Here is a 16,851-nt window from a genome sequence, read left to right on the forward strand (position 1 = left end):
TGCATGCACGGATGAACGATGCATACATCGGTGTACGATGCACGATCATGCATGCATCATGCGCGAGCATCGTGCATCGTGCACCGTGCATCGTGCGTGCACGATGCATGCATCGCCTCCGCGCCGTGCATAGTGCGGAATCGCCGTGAAAAATGCTAACTGGATATGTTCCAGGTACGCGGGATGGAGCCGCAGGCTGAGCACCCATGGGCCCGCGGGACGGCGGCGCGGGTAGCGCACCTATGGGTCCTCGAGGTGGTACCGATGGTACCGTGGATGGACCGCCAATAGGTCCACGGGATGGCGCCGCGGGCAGCGCTCCCGTGGGTCCCCGAGTTGGCGCCGTAGATTGCGCACCCCCAGCTACACGAGGTGGTGGTAGCCAGGAGCTGGGCTTAGGGGCCAAAGGACTTGGGGCGGGGGCTGCCTGCTGCACAGAGTTGCGCCTGATATGATCGGGGATAACGGGGGCGGCCACTGATGGTCCGGGTGCAGGGCGGGGCGGGGTGGGGCCCCGCGAGGCAGTCGGTGCCCGCGGCCCCGGGGCGTAGGTGGGCGTGGCGCGCTGAGGCGCCGTCGCCGGCACGTAGTGGTGGGGAAGCGGGCTGTAACCCCCGCCGCGGGGCGTGGCGGGGGACGGCAGCGGGGCGGTGGTCCCCCCGCGGGTGCGGGGCGCGTCCTGCACGGTGCTGGCGGGCGAGCGCTGCGGGGGTCCGAAGGTGCGACCCTGGGGGTATGCAGCGGGTGACGACAGCGGGGTGGTGGTGGTGCCGCCGCGGGGGTGGGTCGTGTCCTGCATGGTGGTAGCCGGGGTGCGCTGTGGGGGCCCATAGGCGCGACCCTGAGGGTACGGGGCACTTTGGGGGTAGCTTGTGGGAAGGCCTCGCTGGTACCCCTCGGGATGCCTTAGCGTGGTGTCACGCGAGGGCGCGGGCGTGATAAAGAAGGGTGCCGTGCTGCAACTGGACGCCGGGGAGGCAGGGCTGCGGCCAGGGCTGCGTGCCGGCAGTGTCCTTTGGAAGGACTGTTGCTGGATCGCGGCCGGTGGCTGCCGGGCTCCCCAGGGCTTGCGCCCACCCCAGGCGGTGTTGCTGTTGGTGGTATTGGTGATGTCAGCGGGCCTCAGTGGGGTGACGGTCATGACGGGACTGCGGGAGGCGCCGCGCATGGCTGCAGCCCAGTGCACCGCCAGGGGGAGCTCGCCGTACGACCACCGGCCGGTGCTGTGCGAGGACGACTGCGATGGGGGCGGCCTAGGGACGGTGATGGGGAGGGCTGGAGATCGTCAGCTTGTGAGGCCGGAGAGGAACAAGGTGGCTCACCTGCGGACGGGCGTGACCACAGCAGCGGGTGGCCGAGTGTTCAGCCTTGCCGACCACGCGCCCCTCGTCATCCTGCTACGACTGTCTTTGGCGGCCTCCTTTTCGTCGTCCTGTTGGCCCTGCAGCGTGGGTGACTCGTACAGCCGCCGCACCACGATACCGTCGGCTAGCCTGGCCACGCCTGCCGCCGCGGCGCGCCCGGGCGTTGTGGTTCGTGGGGGAGGTGCGCTGCTGGGGCCTAGCGCCCGCCGCTGAGGCAGCCTGCATGTCGCACACGGGTGTTTGGTTGGTTGCCTACCGGCGCCTTGTAGGCTGGGAGCAGGCAACCCAACTAACGCCTCAGCCTCACCTGGGGGCCCATTGCGAGCCCCGCCATGGCATGTACAGCGAGGGCCGCGGCGGCAGGATGGCCGTTGCCGGTGCGGGGGCCACCGCGAGGGTGGTCGGGGAGAGCCGCGAGAACGACACCCGGCCGGGGGGGATGCGTGGAGGCTGTCGCCACATGGGCAGCGGCTCCGCCGGGACCGCGGCCACGTCCTCCACGCGCTGCCTGTCGTGGACCAAACCCGGTTATCACTCGGGCGGACGCAAGCTACGGCATCTCAGACACCTTGCCTGTTGTGGAACACGGGCTTGGAGCGCTCCTTCTTAGCCGGGGCAGGCGGCGGCGGCCTCCGCGCCACCTCGAGCTCGCGCTGCCTGCGCAGCGAGTCCGGCGCCGCCAGGTTGGGGATGGACGAAGCACGGCGCATGGGGTTGGACACGGGGGGCGCGGTGATGGCGACTCGCGGCCACGGCGCCTGAACGCCCTCCTCGGACAGCGGCACGAAGAAGCGCGGGCGCGTCGTCCCCGCCCACGCGCCTGCCCACGCCCCCGTCGTGGTCGTTGACGGGCCACGCGAAGGCCGCGGCGAGGGTCGAGCTGAGCCGATCTTGGAGGGCCGCGGTGAGGGACGCGACGAGGAGCGTGGCGACGGCCCGACGGAACGGCATCGGGACGCCGTCGATGACTTGGCAGATGGACACCGCGACGCCGCCGATGACCGCTTGGACGGCTTGACGGATGGGCAGCGGGATACCGTCGACGAACGCACCGATAAGTTGGTGTCCACGGCGGAATCTGGAGTGGCGTCGGCGGGCGCCAAATGTGATGGACGTCGGACAGAGCGCCGGCTGCTGCTGCGGCTGCTGGACCCGTGTCTCACGCTCAGCGCGCTTTGCCCGGGCGCACCCTCTTGGTACATGTTGACGTACACCTCCTTGTGCGCCGTGGCTGCGGCCGGCTAGAAAGTGTGGAGGATTGAAAGAGAACAATAACGCACTTGCCCTCTGTTTTTGTCAATTTTTTGCCGTTGAAATACCTGAGTGCTGCTGAGAGCCAAGCTGACGGGGGTGGACGGCGAGCTCTCCGCGTCCTGGGTGCGACGGCGCCCCAGCCCCAGCACCCCCAGCGGCGCCAGCAGCTTGGCGAGGAGCCCCGCGGTCGCGCTGTGCCGGGGGCTGTGCCGGGGGCTGTGGCGGGGGCTCGCGGGGGCTGAGGGCTCCGCGCTGGAGTGCTGTGCCGGGGGCGGGTCAGCGGTCCGGCTGCGCTCGCGGGCACCTCTCCGCTCCGGCGCCACGTCCGAGAACGCAAACATCGTGCCTCGCGGCCGGCGACGCATAGCGGCGGGGGACCTAAGCGGATGGCGGTACTGCGCACAGGGGAGACCGCGAGGACACCACCAACGTGAGACATGAGTTTCATCTTAGGTCAAAGAGCTAGATGTCCCCTGGATTGATTTGTCACCTGAGGGGCGGGCGCGGGCATACGGTAGATCTTAGTCCTAGGGGGTGCAGGCTGGGGAGGGGGTGGAGTTTGGGGAAGATGGGCTGGAGACGGTGCTTGGGGTGACTTAACGGGAGGCTCGGGGGGGTCGATCGTCACCGTTACGATGCGCACCTCCCCCTCATCGGCCTCCTCGCTCTCGGGGAACAGCGGTGTCGCGGAGTTGCGTCGCGAGGCAGGCTGGCTCGGACCGACCACGGTCACCGTGACGGCCGAGGCCGCGGATGCAGCCGAGGCCGGCGAGGTGACGATAAATCCCAGACTCATGTCAGAGGCCGTGGCGCCGACCGGCATGGGAGGGAGGAGGCAGGTCTTGATGGCGTCCACGGGGGTGGCTTGCAGCGGCGGAAAGGGGGGCTGCGGCACCTGAACCAACGGTTTGAGGCTGCAGTCGTGTAATAGAACGAACGAACGAACGAAACAAAAACTGATGATGCAAGGACATTGTCGGACTCACAAGCAAGCCGTCGACGGCCAGCCGCGCCCCGCGAGGCGACGGTGGCAGATGGTGTGGGGCTGGAGATACGAGCGGGCAAGACGCAGTTGAGGCACTGTGCGCCGGCCGTTGGGCTGGGTCATGCAGGCCGAGGCCAGCCGTGACCAGGTCCAGGGTGGGCAAGGAGCGACTCAGCGGGGCCATGTCTCTGCGGCGGGGGAGTCCTCCGAGGGCTGTCAGGGACGCCGCCGGAGACTCGAGTAAAGACCCGCGACCCCGACTTTCAGCTCCGTAGAGGACTCTTAGTGGCTGTCCGGGGCCCCTGTGTCCTGGGTGGGGGCCTGGGTGGGGCCTGGACGGCTTGCCCGGGCCGCGGCCGCTCACCCAGCGTCCCGAGGGCCCCGGGGCCCCCGCGCGCCGTACCAGGGCGCGGCGGGCCCCAGGGCCTAGGGCGGGGCAACGCGCTGGTCAGGAGTGGGTGCCACCGGGGTGGCGACTCCTCTCGCCGTCTTCCCCGTCCTGGGAACGACATCGGCTGGCATTAACCTTGGACCTTGGCACCAACCCCACTTACACACCCCAGGCTCGCTGCCTGCCGGCTGCTTACATCGCGGACGGCTGTCTTGATGGAGCCAATAGAGCTTACGCGGGGGAATCGGCTTCGAGACCTGCTCTCATCGCTTCGACACCACTGGGTCAAAACCAGACAAAAATAATGGCACCCACACTAACAAGATATGTTTATTGCAAGGTTTACGATGGAGGGCCGCAGGCCCTGCGAAAAGATTCAAAATGGCCTTCTTGCGGATGTTACAAGAGCAATGGCCACTCTTACCAGCGTCTTCCGTCGTGTTCGTCTGTTTAAATACTACTTATGGACTTATTTAAATACTCCTCGTCGGCTGAAAGCCGTTTTTGTGTGTAAATGTTGATTTTTTGGTTGCCAGCTGTACCTGTGAACTGAAGTGTTGTCATCAGTAGATGGTCAGCAGCAGCCGGAAAGTTGGCAGCATCACTTCCGTCAGCCGTCAGCTGATGGAACATTTGACCGTCGACCGAAAATTGTTCCTCCTGGGCCTAGCAGACTTCAGTGGAGGACAAGTGCTTCAAGGTCTTCCTCTCTTCGAAGTCTTTTTAGACCTACATTTTCGAACCATGGCCGCCCTGGTCAAGAACGCCATCACAGGTGAGTACCTTTAAACGCATTTAATTTACCATAATTTGCCTGGCAGTCAACGTAGAGGTTAAACGTCGGTCGCATAAATACAACTTTACTTTTACTACACGCCTATTCAAAAGATGTTTGAACACTTCATTAGCAGAGTATTTTGCTGCAACATACGTTTCCCTCACCTTTGATCGTCAAATCATTCGCGACGGTGTGACTATTATTTGAGCCGCATCTTGTACAGAAGGTTATAGGATCCATAACCTCATTATTCCTTCAGCTTGTGTGCATGTACATTACTTCTTGTCAAATACCTTTAAACTTTCATTTTATGCAGACCGTAATATTTTCTTGAGCATGCTTTCAACAGCAGCTTCCCTCTATTACCATTTCCCTGCCCTCTCTTCCTCCCATTCACTACCAGTATCATCCGATATGATTGAACAAGTTTTACCTCTAAGCATATCACTTTCATTTCACAGCTGCTCGCCCATCAGTGGAGAGGAATTTAAAAATTGCCCTGCATTATGCCAGGGCTGAATTAACCCCACCTAAGCCTAGTGAACTGGGACAAGTCGCTTCTGGATTCAACAACGTCCTCACCTCTTTCCGCACTGGCCGCTGGAAGCAGCTGACTGTCAGGGTACGTTGAGATTTCTGTGTTCCTCCAGATAGTATATATTTTTTCAATCAAATAGCTCTGATGTCATTCTCCTTTGTAGGATGCTTGGATCAACGTGCTGGTTGGAATTGAAGTTGGCTGCTGGTTCTTTGTTGGTGAATGTATTGGCAAGAGACACATCGTTGGTTATTACATCCCTAATGAACATCATTAAATGAGAAATTAATGTGATGTAGATTTTACCAATGTACATTTTATGTAATTAATAACTTCATTATGTTGTCCTTTAGTACTGTGCTTAAGATCTGGCATTCTAAAACTTGAGGTGAACAATTTCTGCTACGTACTGGAATTTTTATTGTAATAGTCTGGAAAAGAAATAACAATTATGATCACCTGTCTAACAGTTCTTTTTTATTTCCTTTTACAAGAATGTGTAACAGCTTTTCTAAGTTTAACTTTCTCTTTAAATCACATTGTAAAATATAACAGTGCTAACAGGACAATAATACATCATTTCACAACTCTCAAAAATGAACACAATCTGAATTAACCTTCTTTCATACATGAACAGGGTACATTGGTAAAGAATAATAGAGCCAAAGCCTAAAACACTTTTCCTACATCATTTTATTAATATAAAAATGCAACAAAGCTACAAAAAAATAGTACTAACAATAAATGCATATGAATGATAAATGACTAAAAAAAATATCCAGAACTGACAAGTTCTACATAGTTAATGACATTCAAGTTAATTATTGAAAATGTACTGTTAACAAATTTGTATGAGGAAGGGTGATCCTACCTAGAACCACTCAGAGCAGAACTTGGAAGAAGTAGAAAATTCTGACATTCTATACAAATCAGGATTCATTCAAAACAATATCTACTTTGTTTTAAAGTGTTAAGTACAGAGAAAAATGTACACCTTACACAGCCATTACTTAACCAATCAAGGCCTTTCAAGAAAAAATTTAAAAGATACATTCCTCACAGAACTATTTCTTTTTCTTCATCTTCATCTCATATAGTTAAAGTCCAGTACTAAGGCCTAGCTTCGTTGCCACCTTCTCCTGTGCCACAGCCGCATCACGCAATGCATACAGATGAGACATTTCAAATTCTGTCTTGGATAGTGGAATGGCTTTATCAAACAGCTCAACAGCTCGTTTTAAGTTGCCTCTGGAGAAAGATTACAGAAAAACTGTTAGCATTAAAGCTCAATGAAATTCGATAGGTTAAAGAAGGTCTTTATCTTACCTCTGAACTTCAATGGTGCCTAGAGTTTCATATGCGAATTCACACTTACTGTCAATATTAATAGCATCCTCAATAAATTTAAGTGCTTTATCAACATCATTCTTCCACTGCAATTGCAGGAGACCTAGATTCAAAATGGAAAAGAGTAAGTACATGTTATCTGAAACATCATCAACTTCAATGAGGGAATATGACTCCTTGTTCACAGCAATGTTCTGTTGAATCACAAACCTCTGTGCACAACTAATGTGGCATTAGAAGGATCAAGCTTCATTGCTTTTTCAAAATATTTGTCAGCATCTTCAAAGTTTCCTTTGTCAGTCAAAACCTGCAATGCACATAGGAAAATTTGCTTCATTAGAACACTAAATCACCACTTTGCTAAAAGGTATATCAAAGTGTACAATTTTACCTGAGCATAAAGCATGTAACACTCCTGACAATCTGGGAACTTTTGGATTGCTTCCTCAAAACACTTTTGCGCACTTTTAAATGCTGAAGGCCCATTCGTCATTGAACTGAAGCGGTAATCAATGTAACACTTTTGCACATATGCAATGGGGAAGGTAGGATTCAGCTCCACTGCTCGAGCAAAGTCGCTCTTTGCCTCCTCAGCCTTTTCAAGCAGAAGGTTCATCTGGAAAATAAATATGTGAGACGGGGAGATGTCAAAACACAGATTGCCAGAATCTGCTTGCAAGCAACAACTTCAAAAAATACTTGATTTTGAAAATCCTTGTATTTACTCATCCTTCCTTACCTGACCCCTATGGTGGTATACATCAGAGTTTTCAGGATCAAGATTAGCAGCTTTCTCGAAGTCCTCAAAGGAGCGGTTTGGCACATCCATTTGCACATGCAATGAGGCTCTTTTGATTAAAGCATTGACACGCAGCTGTAAAATAAGTATTGAATTTTTATTCTTAAACTTAATAAAATAATGTAACTTTAATTTTAAAAATTTCCTTCACAAACTTGCCTTTTTATCCGCCATTTCATTTTCAATTACAGCTTCCAAGTCAGCTGCAGCATTCTTCATTTCCCCAAGCCAAAGATAAAAAGTGCCTCTCAACAAGAGTGCAGCCATAGTACTTCCACCATCTGCTTCAACTGAATCAATCTCCTCTGAGCAGGCTGCCACAATTTGGTCATAGTCTCCAATTGCAAAAGCATGCTTTGCCTTCTCAAAACCCCTAAAAACAAAGAATGGAAGAGTGTGCTTCACTTACAAAATTAAGAGAAAATCATTCTAAAAGCTACTGAGGCATACTTTTTAGATGCAAGGTCTTCTGATTTGAGTCTCTCAGGGGGGTACTCAGACTTAATCATTTTTTGGAGAGGATCTTCACTAAATGCTGACAGGAACGTTCGAATAAAATATTTTGATGGCATTTGAGGCTTTCGATGTTTAATGGCTTCTTTGGCATGCTTTCGACCTAATAATCAGAAATTTTTCATCAAATTGAGTGGATTGTTTGCTCCTAACTTTTACTAACCATACATTGATTTAAGTACACACCTAGAGCCTTGAGAACACGGTCAGCCTGGACAATGGAAGATTGGTTTTGGAATGCCTCTATAATACACACTGCTGTGACATCTTCCAGGCATTGCTCCAACTCTTCTGTTTGTTCCAAAGCTTTGGCCCTCCGTTGAAGAGCTTTGACATATCTGGGGTTAAGCTCTAGAGCCACAGAGCAATCTTCTATCACTTTGGAATATTTACGCTGTTTTACAACAGAAACAACAGGTTATAAAATAGATAACTCATTTCTAGGACACAGCTGTTGACACCTGCTAGTCAATTCACATAGACTGTGACCAATTAGCAGGGTGATGAGAGCTGAGACGAACTGACATTGGCTTGAGGATTTCAGGTTCTGAACTTGTTCCTTCATGCAAAACTCACCAGTTGCTCATAAGCTGCAGCACGGTTTTGATAAAATATATCCGATTTTTCAGTACTTGGACAAGCTTCTATAGCCTTGGTGTACATTAAGATGGCATCATCATATTTTCCAGCTTTAAATAACTTGTTGCCTTCATTCTTATAAATTTGGGCCCTCTTGAAGGAATCCTTTGGAAACAAATGTCAGGATAATAATAATATATTATTTTTATTACATGTAATGATAATAAAACATTATCAGCTGCACTGCAGATAAGTGTTCTAATATTTGGAAGGCATATGCAACTTAATGGTAAAGATAACACAGAGTTGACAGAATATGTACATAGACATGTTATAAAATCTGAGAAGACGTTTTGAACTGTGCTGCTCCCATTCAAATTAGTCCTTTCATTACAAGAGGGGAAATGTGACAAAGTGTGGGTGAGCACTACAGCCATGTACCACCTCCCATACCGAGTGACATCTACGACACAACTATATCACCCAATAGGATCAAAAATAAAGTGAGGAATACAAATTTTAGTTTTATTTACCTTTTCGTTCGCAATCATTGCTTCTATAGATTCAGCGGTGTTATCCGGACCTTCCATAGAGGGGGTCTTTGAGGTTGGGTTGCCGTTCGTTGAGGTGCCGGAAGAGTTGCGGTTGCGAATTTTTCCAGATTTTCGGTAATACCAGTAGCTGACACCAGCTACTGCCAGAGGAGCCCCAACGACAACGGCAACTTGCCATTTTGACCAAGAATTCCCACCCGGGCTCCAAGGTCCTGCTCTGCTGACCGCCGCCATGACACTCGAGAGTGTGAAGAACGGTCACCGCCACTTGCAACGTCAGCCGGTCTTAAATTCAAAACACACGTGAAGCAGACGACAGCCCCGACAGCCACTAGAACTCGGGTTCCGAAACTTAACAAAAAAACTTTGCAGAAATGTGGGTGCAGACAATAGACCCCTTTATATCTATCTCCGCTCAAAGAACGAGGTAGGTAGCACATTTTGACGACTAGACCTTGTTAAGGAATATTTCATGACTCGTTTTTGTAAGTTTTCTACCAATAAGAAAAATAAAGTGTTGCAAACCTGGTGTTCGTTGCCTAGCAACCAGAAGCGCTTAAAATCAAAACACAGGTGTTCACTGGTTTATTGTCATTATATGGAAAGAATGCCATAGGAGGAGGGAATCCGCAGCACGTGCCAGTTCGGCATTATCGACATATTTTCGTGAATTCATTTTGTAGATCACACGCTTTAGGTCATTTCGTGTGAATACGAATTCTGCTACTCAGTATGGATCCAATTTTTCTTGCACTCAGCTTGTACAAAAAAAGATGCTTTGAAGAATGTGTTTCTACTTGTACAGAACTGCTAGATAAAAATCCATTTGACCAAGTACGTGTATCTTACTAGGATTGTCTTTGTCCTTTAACATATTTACTCTATTGTCTATATCTTTACAATGTCATGGAATGGTTGTAGGCAGTGTGGGTTCTCAAAATGAAAGCACTTACTGAACAATTGTATGTGGATGACTTAGAGGCAGAGGAAGAGGGTATTGCTGAAGCCTTTATGGATAATGAAACAATAGCAGAATCAGCAAGACCAGGTACTTCCCTCAAGAACCCTGGTACTTCACAAGGCGGCTCTACGCAGGGGTATAGGTAGGTTTCTTCGTTAGGAAATTTGTATGGGTTTTGTTTTTCTTTAAAATATGGAGTATACACTAATAATGGTCCTATGAAAAGACCATGGACTCAAACAGGTCGGCCTGTCAGCGGTGTTATTCGTCCAGGTACTCAAACTGCAAGACCTGGTACTATGGAGCAGGCATTGCGAACACCTCGCACTTCAAAAACAGCCCGTCCTTCAACTAGCCAGTCAGCTCGTACAATACGGCTTGGTACAGCTTCAATGCTTTCTGAACCAGGTGGCCCTTTCATTCAGCTATCAAGAATAAATCTTGGGAATTATGCAGCCAAACCTGCCTTGGCAAAACCCTTATTTCTTTATATACTATATCATGAAAACAACATACGACATGTGAGTAAAATCAGCTTTGTATACAGACAGAAAAAGGTTTTTACTCATTTCTTCCTTATTTGGATTTTATATTTTAGGCCCTGCAACTTGCTGTCTTGGCTACTCAAGCATGTGAGTTCAAAGATTGGTGGTGGAAAGTTCAACTAGGAAAATGCTACTATTCTCTTGGTCTGATGCGAGAGGCAGAACAACAATTCAGATCTGCGTTGCGGTAAATTAATTGAATAATGATTTTAAATCCTCTTTGAAAGTGGAATCAACACTTACTTAGCTGTATTACAGACAGCATCAGTGTATAGAGACATTTTTAAGACTTGGACGAGTATATATACGTTTGGATCAGCCCCTCTCAGCTTTGGATGTGTGTCGCACTGGTCTGGAATATTTCCCAAAGGAGGTAACTCTGCTCACAGAAATAGCACGGTGTGTAAAAGCCAAATATCTGTTCTTGTCTATGTTGGTCAGTTTGGTTGTATGCATTCCAATAGATATTGTTAAAATCAAGCCACATCCCCCCAGTATTTATCTTGTATAAGAAGAATTAGATGGAGGGATTAAAATTCCAGCATGGTTTGTGTTCTCAGTGGATGTCACAGAACAATTTTTTTCATGACACTCACGTAAATTACAGCTTTTCTTTATAATTCCAGGATTTTTGAAGGCCTCAATAATATGACAATGTCCGTCAAATACTATAGAGAAATAGTTACAGAAGATTCAACAAACGTAGAGGCAATTGCATGCATAGGTATGCATCATTTTTATACTGATCAGCCTGAAATGGCCCTGCGTTTCTACAGGTCAGACCCCCATAGATGTTTTTTGTCATCATAAATATTTCTGTAAGATTTACCCATTTACAATTTCCTAAACCTAAAAATCTGATAATAAATATTTATTCTAGGCGGCTATTGCAAATGGGCCTGTACAATGCTGAGCTGTTCAATAATCTAGGTTTATGCTGTTTCTATGCCCAACAATATGATATGACTTTGAGCTGTTTTCAGCATGCTCTCAGTCTGGCTAAAGATGATGATGTTGCAGATATCTGGTACAATATTGGACTCATTGCAATTGTATGTAAGCACATTGAATTATATTTGTGATATAAAAATTTCCTTTAAGTATGGTCATTTCTCACATTATCTTTTAAAGGGAGTGGGTGACACTCGTCTTGCTGGTCAATGTCTAAGATTAGCAATCTCATCAGACAGTGGCCATGCCCCAGCCTACAACAACCTTGGAGTGTTGGAGCTTAGAAAAGGGAGGATGAACGAGGCACGTGCATTCTTCCAAGCCGCAGCTAGCTTGGCCCCATATCTATTTGAGCCTTATTTTAACCATTCAGCACTTTCACATAAGGTTTGTTAGAAACATTATCAAATTTACACCATAAAAAAATACTGTTTCTTTGCATTTTGAAAAAAAGAAGTACAATTCCTTTTTAAATTTTTAGATTGGAGATCTACAAGCAAGCTACATTGTCATTCAGAAAGCATTGGAAGCTTACCCAAACCATATACCATCACAAGAACTGCTTCATACGCTTGAAAAACACTTTACTATCATTTAGAGAAGAATACAACTTAGAGAAATGATTCAATGATAAAAATAATATGTTGATATGAAAGTTTTGCCATTAAGAAAAAACTGAGGTATGAGCTATCCAACTAAAATTGTGTGAAAAAAGTCACACTCATTTGGCGGTCATATAGTATTGTGTACGACTTGGACATGACATGACTTGGACATTGAATTGAGTAATTTTGGATTACCTTTACTCTTGAGACGTTTGATAAATAGAAACAAAAATTCTGTATTAATTAAATTAACATATCTAAAACATCTTATATAGCAACATTCAACGAAGTATATCTATGTACAGATCAAAATTGGTCAATATATACTGAGAATATGAGAATGCAGAGTTTTCAGGTTTGAAGTAAACAATGCCACAGGGAGACAATAGAATACATGCTCTATATATCACAACATAATATATTAATTCAAAATTTTAAGTCTTTGATTGCTTGAGGAAAATCTGGCAGTTTCATATCTTTAATTTGTTGAGGAATGTTCATGTTTTTAACAGCAGATACAGCTCTAGCAGGGGCAGCAGCTATTCCCGCCTGAAAACACAAAAGAAAGTCAGGTATTAGAACTACGTATGTAATTGGTGAAAGAAAACTTGGTGGTTTTTCCAGAACAATTCCCAACTTCAAACTTTAAAAATGCTTCCCATATTCTCCACTGCTTGATAAAACTGTCTTAAATAACATGCTTCAGGCATGATATTGGTGTATTTACAATATCAAAGCATTAGACCTTTTTTTTTTTTTACACTGTGCACTGTGGGCATGCATGCAATATGGTATCAAAACATCCAAGAATTTTAAATTATCTCAACAGAAGACAGAGTTTGGCACAATTATAGTTTTATTTGAGTATCTAGCTTTATTTTGAGTTACATGTCTAAGTCTGCAAGTAGGGAATTATTGCAGCTGTCATAAATGACACCCAGACAAATGACACTGTGTGTATTAAAACGTAATAGTAACTTTGTAGACACAAGGAGCTATTTATGCAACAAGGGTAATTCAAGAAATGTTCAATACATTGCAACAGTAAGTACTTCATCTTGGCTGAAAGGTACTGCACTGTCCTGATGCAAGCTGCTAAAAAAATACTAAAACGGATAAGAAGCACAAGTATAACAGTGATTGGTATTAAAATCACTGAAAAAAAGCATGATACAGCCCTCACCATTCCTTTGGCACATGTCTGTAGCTATCAACACAAACCAAATATGAACTGTAGGAGTATGATATGCAAAAGAAATAAGATCAAATAATATGTGTGCTGTGCTTTTGAATGAAGGACCAAGGATCACAATCTGTGCCCTATGCAGTGCACTTCAAATTACAGCATTCAGCAGTATGCAAAAAATAGGAGTAAAAATCTCCTCTCAACAAAGCAAAGCACACACCCTGAACCGACAGAATTACAAAAAGGTACAGTGGCACAATCAAGGGTGAAACAGTTAAAGGTACCAGAAGCAAATAGAAATTTTGGAAAAGTCTACAAAAAGTTGTCTGTGTTTTTTGAAGATTTCTTCTTCTATTTTTCACTCAATAGGATCTGTTGCTCAAAGGTAACTTTACTGTTTCTCAGACTACAGAACAACAGGCTACATCCAGTCCATGCGCAAAGCACACAGCAGTATGTGCTAGAGTAGCCTCTTGATGAGTCAAGACATAACTGCATTGAAGTATTACTTCCAGCAATGAATCAAAACGAAGGTGAAGGAAGAAATATAGTTCTTCGAAGGCGTTTAGGATGAAAGCGCTTGGTAGTCCTAGAATGTTCCGCACTTGTAGAAGAAGAGAAGGTAGAGGAAGACCAAGGGCTCTGAAAACCAGAATACACATTTGAAAATGTTGATTTATACCAGAACTATTCAGCTTTCAGTAGCAGCTTTTGCTCCACCTAAGACACAGAAGAAAACAAATTTAACACACTCTGCAACTGTAAATACTGGTGAGCTTTCCATGTAGTACATCTACATGGATGGTTGGTTTGATAAAAAGAGATAAATTGCCACAGGGACTGTTCTACACAAATAAAAAGTCCCAACCCAAACACAAAGCATTCGGGACAACAAACACACATATGGAAACAAAAAAAAGAACAAAACAAAAAAAAAATGTAACCCAGCACCTACCGAATCAAAATAGACTTCTATCCTATGCATAGAAAGAAAAATGATGCCAGGTGAAGAACTCTAGACCAATTCGTAAATGTTCAAGAAGCTTGTCTGAAAAAAATAAGATGTTTGACGCTATGAGGTGCACAAAAAACAAATTAAAACAGTGATTGGTGCAGCCTTCTTCAAGACTTGAATTACATTACAGCATTAAAAGTAATAAATAAAAGCTGTTACAGTTGGGTTGGATGGTTGAAATCTTGTCTAGTAAAGAAAAAGAGGGGGATATGCTGTGAGAAAAATGGGAAACCTGGGCTTTAGGTTAAAAACTGTGAATCTCATAAATATATATGAAGGGTAAGAATGCTCCACTTAGACTGTGTAAGACTTGTTATAGTAGACTAGTTTTATATTCACACTACAGCATTAAGAAAGGACAAATTTTACATACCTCTTGCTTCTCAAGTTTGTTTTGATCTTCAATTCTTGATAATATTTCAGTCATATTTGTTTCCAAAACCATTCCACCCATCACAAGCTCATTTAAAATGTAGTGAACCTGAAAGAAAGAAAAAATACCTGTTATTGTTAAGATTTGTTAAATATTTCTAATCAGAGGAACTTTCAGCCACATACCTTATCGACGTGAAAGATTAAGTCCAATTCACATACGTTTTCAAAACATTTATCTAGTGTTTCTACAAACACTTGTATGAGATCTAATATGCCCAACTCTGACTCGGAAGAGTCAACACAAAAAACAAAATATAATGTGGCATAATGTCTATATATCAATTTGTAGTCAGATCCTCCAATCAAACTGAAAAACATAACATGATAAAGTCAAACAAGAAAAAAAAAACATTGATAGGAGTAGGCTGTATAAAGTAGAACAAGTTTTACCTTCCTCCTTCCAAAAAATTGCACACATTATCATCACGCTTCGATACAAGTTGGAAGGTTTCCTTGATAATTTGCTGTTGCATATCTTCATTCTGAAACATAAGCGTAGTTGCCAACAGGGCAATAGTCAGTAAAATTGAGGAACAAGGAAAAACTGAAAGTTATGTTCGCAGGGTGAATGTATGGGTTAGGTTGATTTGTTAAAGCATAAAATATAAATGACGACCAAACTATCAGTTGCCCAGATTTTTGCAAAGATTAATGTACTTTGCATTATAGGAAAATAAGTAATAGTTGATAAGTTCAAAAGACGATGCGAATACTTACGAAATATTGGTAAAACTTTGACAACCGAGGTTTTCCATGGTTGTTGAATACAAGGATGGCTTTGATCATAATGAAAATATAATAATGAGCATATGCTCATAAGTTGGTGGTTTGGTTACAGTTAAAAAGTTTTCCCACAACGCAGGGGTTACAGTATCAGTTAAAGCACAATCGCAGAATCAACAAAAACCAAGTTTGTGATGGTGCACAAGAACTAACCAACACAATGTCAACATACGAAACGAACAGACGACGTGACGCACACATTCGCGAGATTTTATAACGTACCGGACCCTTGTGCGCCGGTCACGGATGGCCCCTACCGGCGAGGCTACGGTAGACCGCGGAGGTATGGCACACGCTCCGATCAGAAAAGACTCACCGAGGGGAATACTCGGGTGGCCGTTATGCTTTGGCGCGACAGGTTGCTGTAAAAGTTCGAAAAGGACCGTCTTCGGTTTTTCTTCGAACGTTCGGGAAAATGAAGAAAGTAGAAAACAGGTATGTAAACTTACATATTAAAATTTATAAATTTGCTTCCCTTGCCTAAAAAATAGAATTATCTTAACGATTTGACCTGCTGATATTCGGCAATCCTGCTCCCATCGCCTGACTCGTTATTTCTTTATGACTTGGTGTCGATTTGGGTTTGGTTATTCGCTGTTTTTAGCTTACATAAATTGAAATCTGCCTTGACTATTCTATCGTTAATGAGGTTACATATGTAGAGTTGGAAGCTGGGTCTGTTTGCGTTCTGATTGTTATACTACATCTTTGGTCCCCACATCCAGGCCAATCGCCACTTTATTGATAGTTTTGCAGATAAACATAGAAACATGCCTTGTCAAAATCAGTTGAATTCTTCTGATAGTAATGTTTACGCTCATTCTTATTGTACTTGGTGTCATTAAGTTTTATAATTATTTCCCCTAAAACAGCAAGTGCTCGCTTACCCATTTTAACATAGTTATTACTAAACATAAAAGGTATAGACAAATAAATATTTCTCTCTTATGCTAAATTCACCCCTCCTGAGATCACAGTATTGTAGTTCCTAAGTCTGTAAAATTTTTAACAATGTGTTATTCATGTGTTGTTAACTGCATACTTTGAAATCTTTAAGACCATCTCAAGCAATGAAATTCATCATAGTTAGAAAGGCAGCGGATGCCTGCTCAAGCACTCAATTAAGGTAAGATCCGTGTGTTGTTTTTTTCAACTTGATCAGTTTGCATTCAAGGATATTTTCTGATATGTGTGTCAATTTTAAAGAATAAATAAGTAGTTATTGCTAGGTTTCATTAAAAGAGGTGTATATAACCATTTGCAACTTA

The 16,851-nt window shown here is 45.5% G+C and overlaps 5 protein-coding genes and 1 long non-coding RNA gene across 8 annotated transcripts in view; 3 read left to right on the forward strand and 3 right to left on the reverse strand.

The window, feature by feature from the left end:
* LOC127750733 (nascent polypeptide-associated complex subunit alpha, muscle-specific form-like) overlaps positions 1–1,673 on the reverse strand; it is a 12,636-nt gene extending 10,963 nt beyond the window's left edge. Inside the window, exon 1 of the mRNA XM_052273113.1 lies at positions 161–1,673. Within this exon, the coding sequence (XP_052129073.1) occupies positions 161–1,168 (1,008 nt within the window). The 5' untranslated portion in view covers positions 1,169–1,673. The remainder of the gene's footprint in view (positions 1–160) is intronic.
* Positions 1,674–4,601: 2,928 nt separating this feature from the next.
* LOC113203678 (ATP synthase subunit g, mitochondrial-like) lies at positions 4,602–5,777 on the forward strand. The gene is made up of 3 exons (XM_026418474.2): positions 4,602–4,769; positions 5,234–5,394; positions 5,474–5,777. Exons 1-3 carry the CDS (start codon positions 4,619–4,621, stop codon positions 5,585–5,587), a joined length of 426 nt encoding a protein of 141 aa, XP_026274259.2. The 5' UTR covers positions 4,602–4,618; the 3' UTR covers positions 5,588–5,777.
* LOC113203677 (mitochondrial import receptor subunit TOM70) lies at positions 5,766–9,368 on the reverse strand. Its single transcript, XM_026418473.2, has 10 exons — positions 9,082–9,368; positions 8,546–8,713; positions 8,156–8,363; positions 7,907–8,072; positions 7,616–7,829; positions 7,397–7,531; positions 7,049–7,273; positions 6,868–6,964; positions 6,637–6,760; positions 5,766–6,558 (listed from the first exon to the last, which is right to left on the reverse strand). The coding sequence occupies exons 1-10, from the start codon at positions 9,334–9,336 to the stop codon at positions 6,408–6,410; spliced, it is 1,743 nt and encodes a 580-aa protein (XP_026274258.1). The 5' UTR covers positions 9,337–9,368; the 3' UTR covers positions 5,766–6,407.
* A 25-nt stretch (positions 9,369–9,393) lies between these two features.
* On the forward strand, positions 9,394–12,180 carry LOC113203681 (tetratricopeptide repeat protein 8). The gene is made up of 9 exons (XM_026418478.2): positions 9,394–9,936; positions 10,024–10,205; positions 10,290–10,584; positions 10,662–10,795; positions 10,867–11,007; positions 11,235–11,384; positions 11,489–11,660; positions 11,740–11,946; positions 12,041–12,180. Exons 1-9 carry the CDS (start codon positions 9,835–9,837, stop codon positions 12,155–12,157), a joined length of 1,500 nt encoding a protein of 499 aa, XP_026274263.1. The 5' UTR covers positions 9,394–9,834; the 3' UTR covers positions 12,158–12,180.
* A 365-nt stretch (positions 12,181–12,545) lies between these two features.
* Positions 12,546–15,783, reverse strand: LOC113203682 (AP-3 complex subunit sigma-2). 3 transcript variants are annotated; one of them, XR_003303258.2, is made up of 6 exons: positions 15,518–15,783; positions 15,191–15,282; positions 14,924–15,107; positions 14,739–14,846; positions 14,306–14,398; positions 12,546–12,713 (listed from the first exon to the last, which is right to left on the reverse strand). XR_003303258.2 is itself a non-coding variant. In XM_026418479.2 (5 exons), exons 1-5 carry the CDS (start codon positions 15,584–15,586, stop codon positions 12,591–12,593), a joined length of 576 nt encoding a protein of 191 aa, XP_026274264.1. In that variant the 5' UTR covers positions 15,587–15,783; the 3' UTR covers positions 12,546–12,590. The 3 variants fall into 3 exon arrangements, 1 of the variants encoding a protein (XP_026274264.1); XR_003303259.2 differs by lacking the exon at positions 12,546–12,713 and adding an exon at positions 12,998–13,992; XM_026418479.2 differs by lacking the exon at positions 14,306–14,398.
* LOC127750731 (uncharacterized) lies at positions 15,783–16,709 on the forward strand. Its single transcript, XR_008011827.1, has 2 exons — positions 15,783–16,018; positions 16,641–16,709. It is a non-coding gene; the product is annotated as an uncharacterized LOC127750731 (long non-coding RNA).
* The last annotated feature ends 142 nt before the right edge of the window (positions 16,710–16,851 follow it).

The sequence above is a fragment of the Frankliniella occidentalis genome, unplaced genomic scaffold (assembly GCF_000697945.3).
Source record: "Frankliniella occidentalis isolate FOCC.00 unplaced genomic scaffold, Focc_3.1 Scaffold247, whole genome shotgun sequence".
Lineage (NCBI taxonomy): Eukaryota > Metazoa > Arthropoda > Insecta > Thysanoptera > Thripidae > Frankliniella > Frankliniella occidentalis.

Bases quoted from the DNA above. Each gene is read 5' to 3' on its own strand.
- LOC113203678 (XM_026418474.2), top strand. From the start codon at position 4,619: ATGGAACATTTGACCGTCGACCGAAAATTGTTCCTCCTGGGCCTAGCA. The intron at 4,770-5,233 runs GTGAGTACCTTT...TTCATTTCACAG, and splicing joins GGTCAAGAACGCCATCACAG to CTGCTCGCCCATCAGTGGAG. The intron at 5,395-5,473 runs GTACGTTGAGAT...TCTCCTTTGTAG, and splicing joins GGAAGCAGCTGACTGTCAGG to GATGCTTGGATCAACGTGCT.
- LOC113203682 (XM_026418479.2), bottom strand. From the start codon at position 15,586: ATGATCAAAGCCATCCTTGTATTCAACAACCATGGAAAACCTCGGTTG. The intron at 15,108-15,190 runs GTAAAACTTGTT...TATGTTTTTCAG, and splicing joins AATTTTTTGGAAGGAGGAAG to TTTGATTGGAGGATCTGACT. The intron at 12,714-14,738 runs GTATGTAAAATT...TTGTGTTTTCAG, and splicing joins ACAAACTTGAGAAGCAAGAG to GCGGGAATAGCTGCTGCCCC.
- LOC113203681 (XM_026418478.2), top strand. From the start codon at position 9,835: ATGGATCCAATTTTTCTTGCACTCAGCTTGTACAAAAAAAGATGCTTT. The intron at 10,206-10,289 runs GTAGGTTTCTTC...TCCTATGAAAAG, and splicing joins GGCTCTACGCAGGGGTATAG to ACCATGGACTCAAACAGGTC. The intron at 11,008-11,234 runs GTGTGTAAAAGC...TTATAATTCCAG, and splicing joins CTGCTCACAGAAATAGCACG to GATTTTTGAAGGCCTCAATA.
- LOC113203677 (XM_026418473.2), bottom strand. From the start codon at position 9,336: ATGGCGGCGGTCAGCAGAGCAGGACCTTGGAGCCCGGGTGGGAATTCT. The intron at 8,714-9,081 runs GTAAATAAAACT...TTGTTTCCAAAG, and splicing joins CAATGATTGCGAACGAAAAG to GATTCCTTCAAGAGGGCCCA. The intron at 6,965-7,048 runs GTAAAATTGTAC...TGTGCATTGCAG, and splicing joins GTTACATGCTTTATGCTCAG to GTTTTGACTGACAAAGGAAA.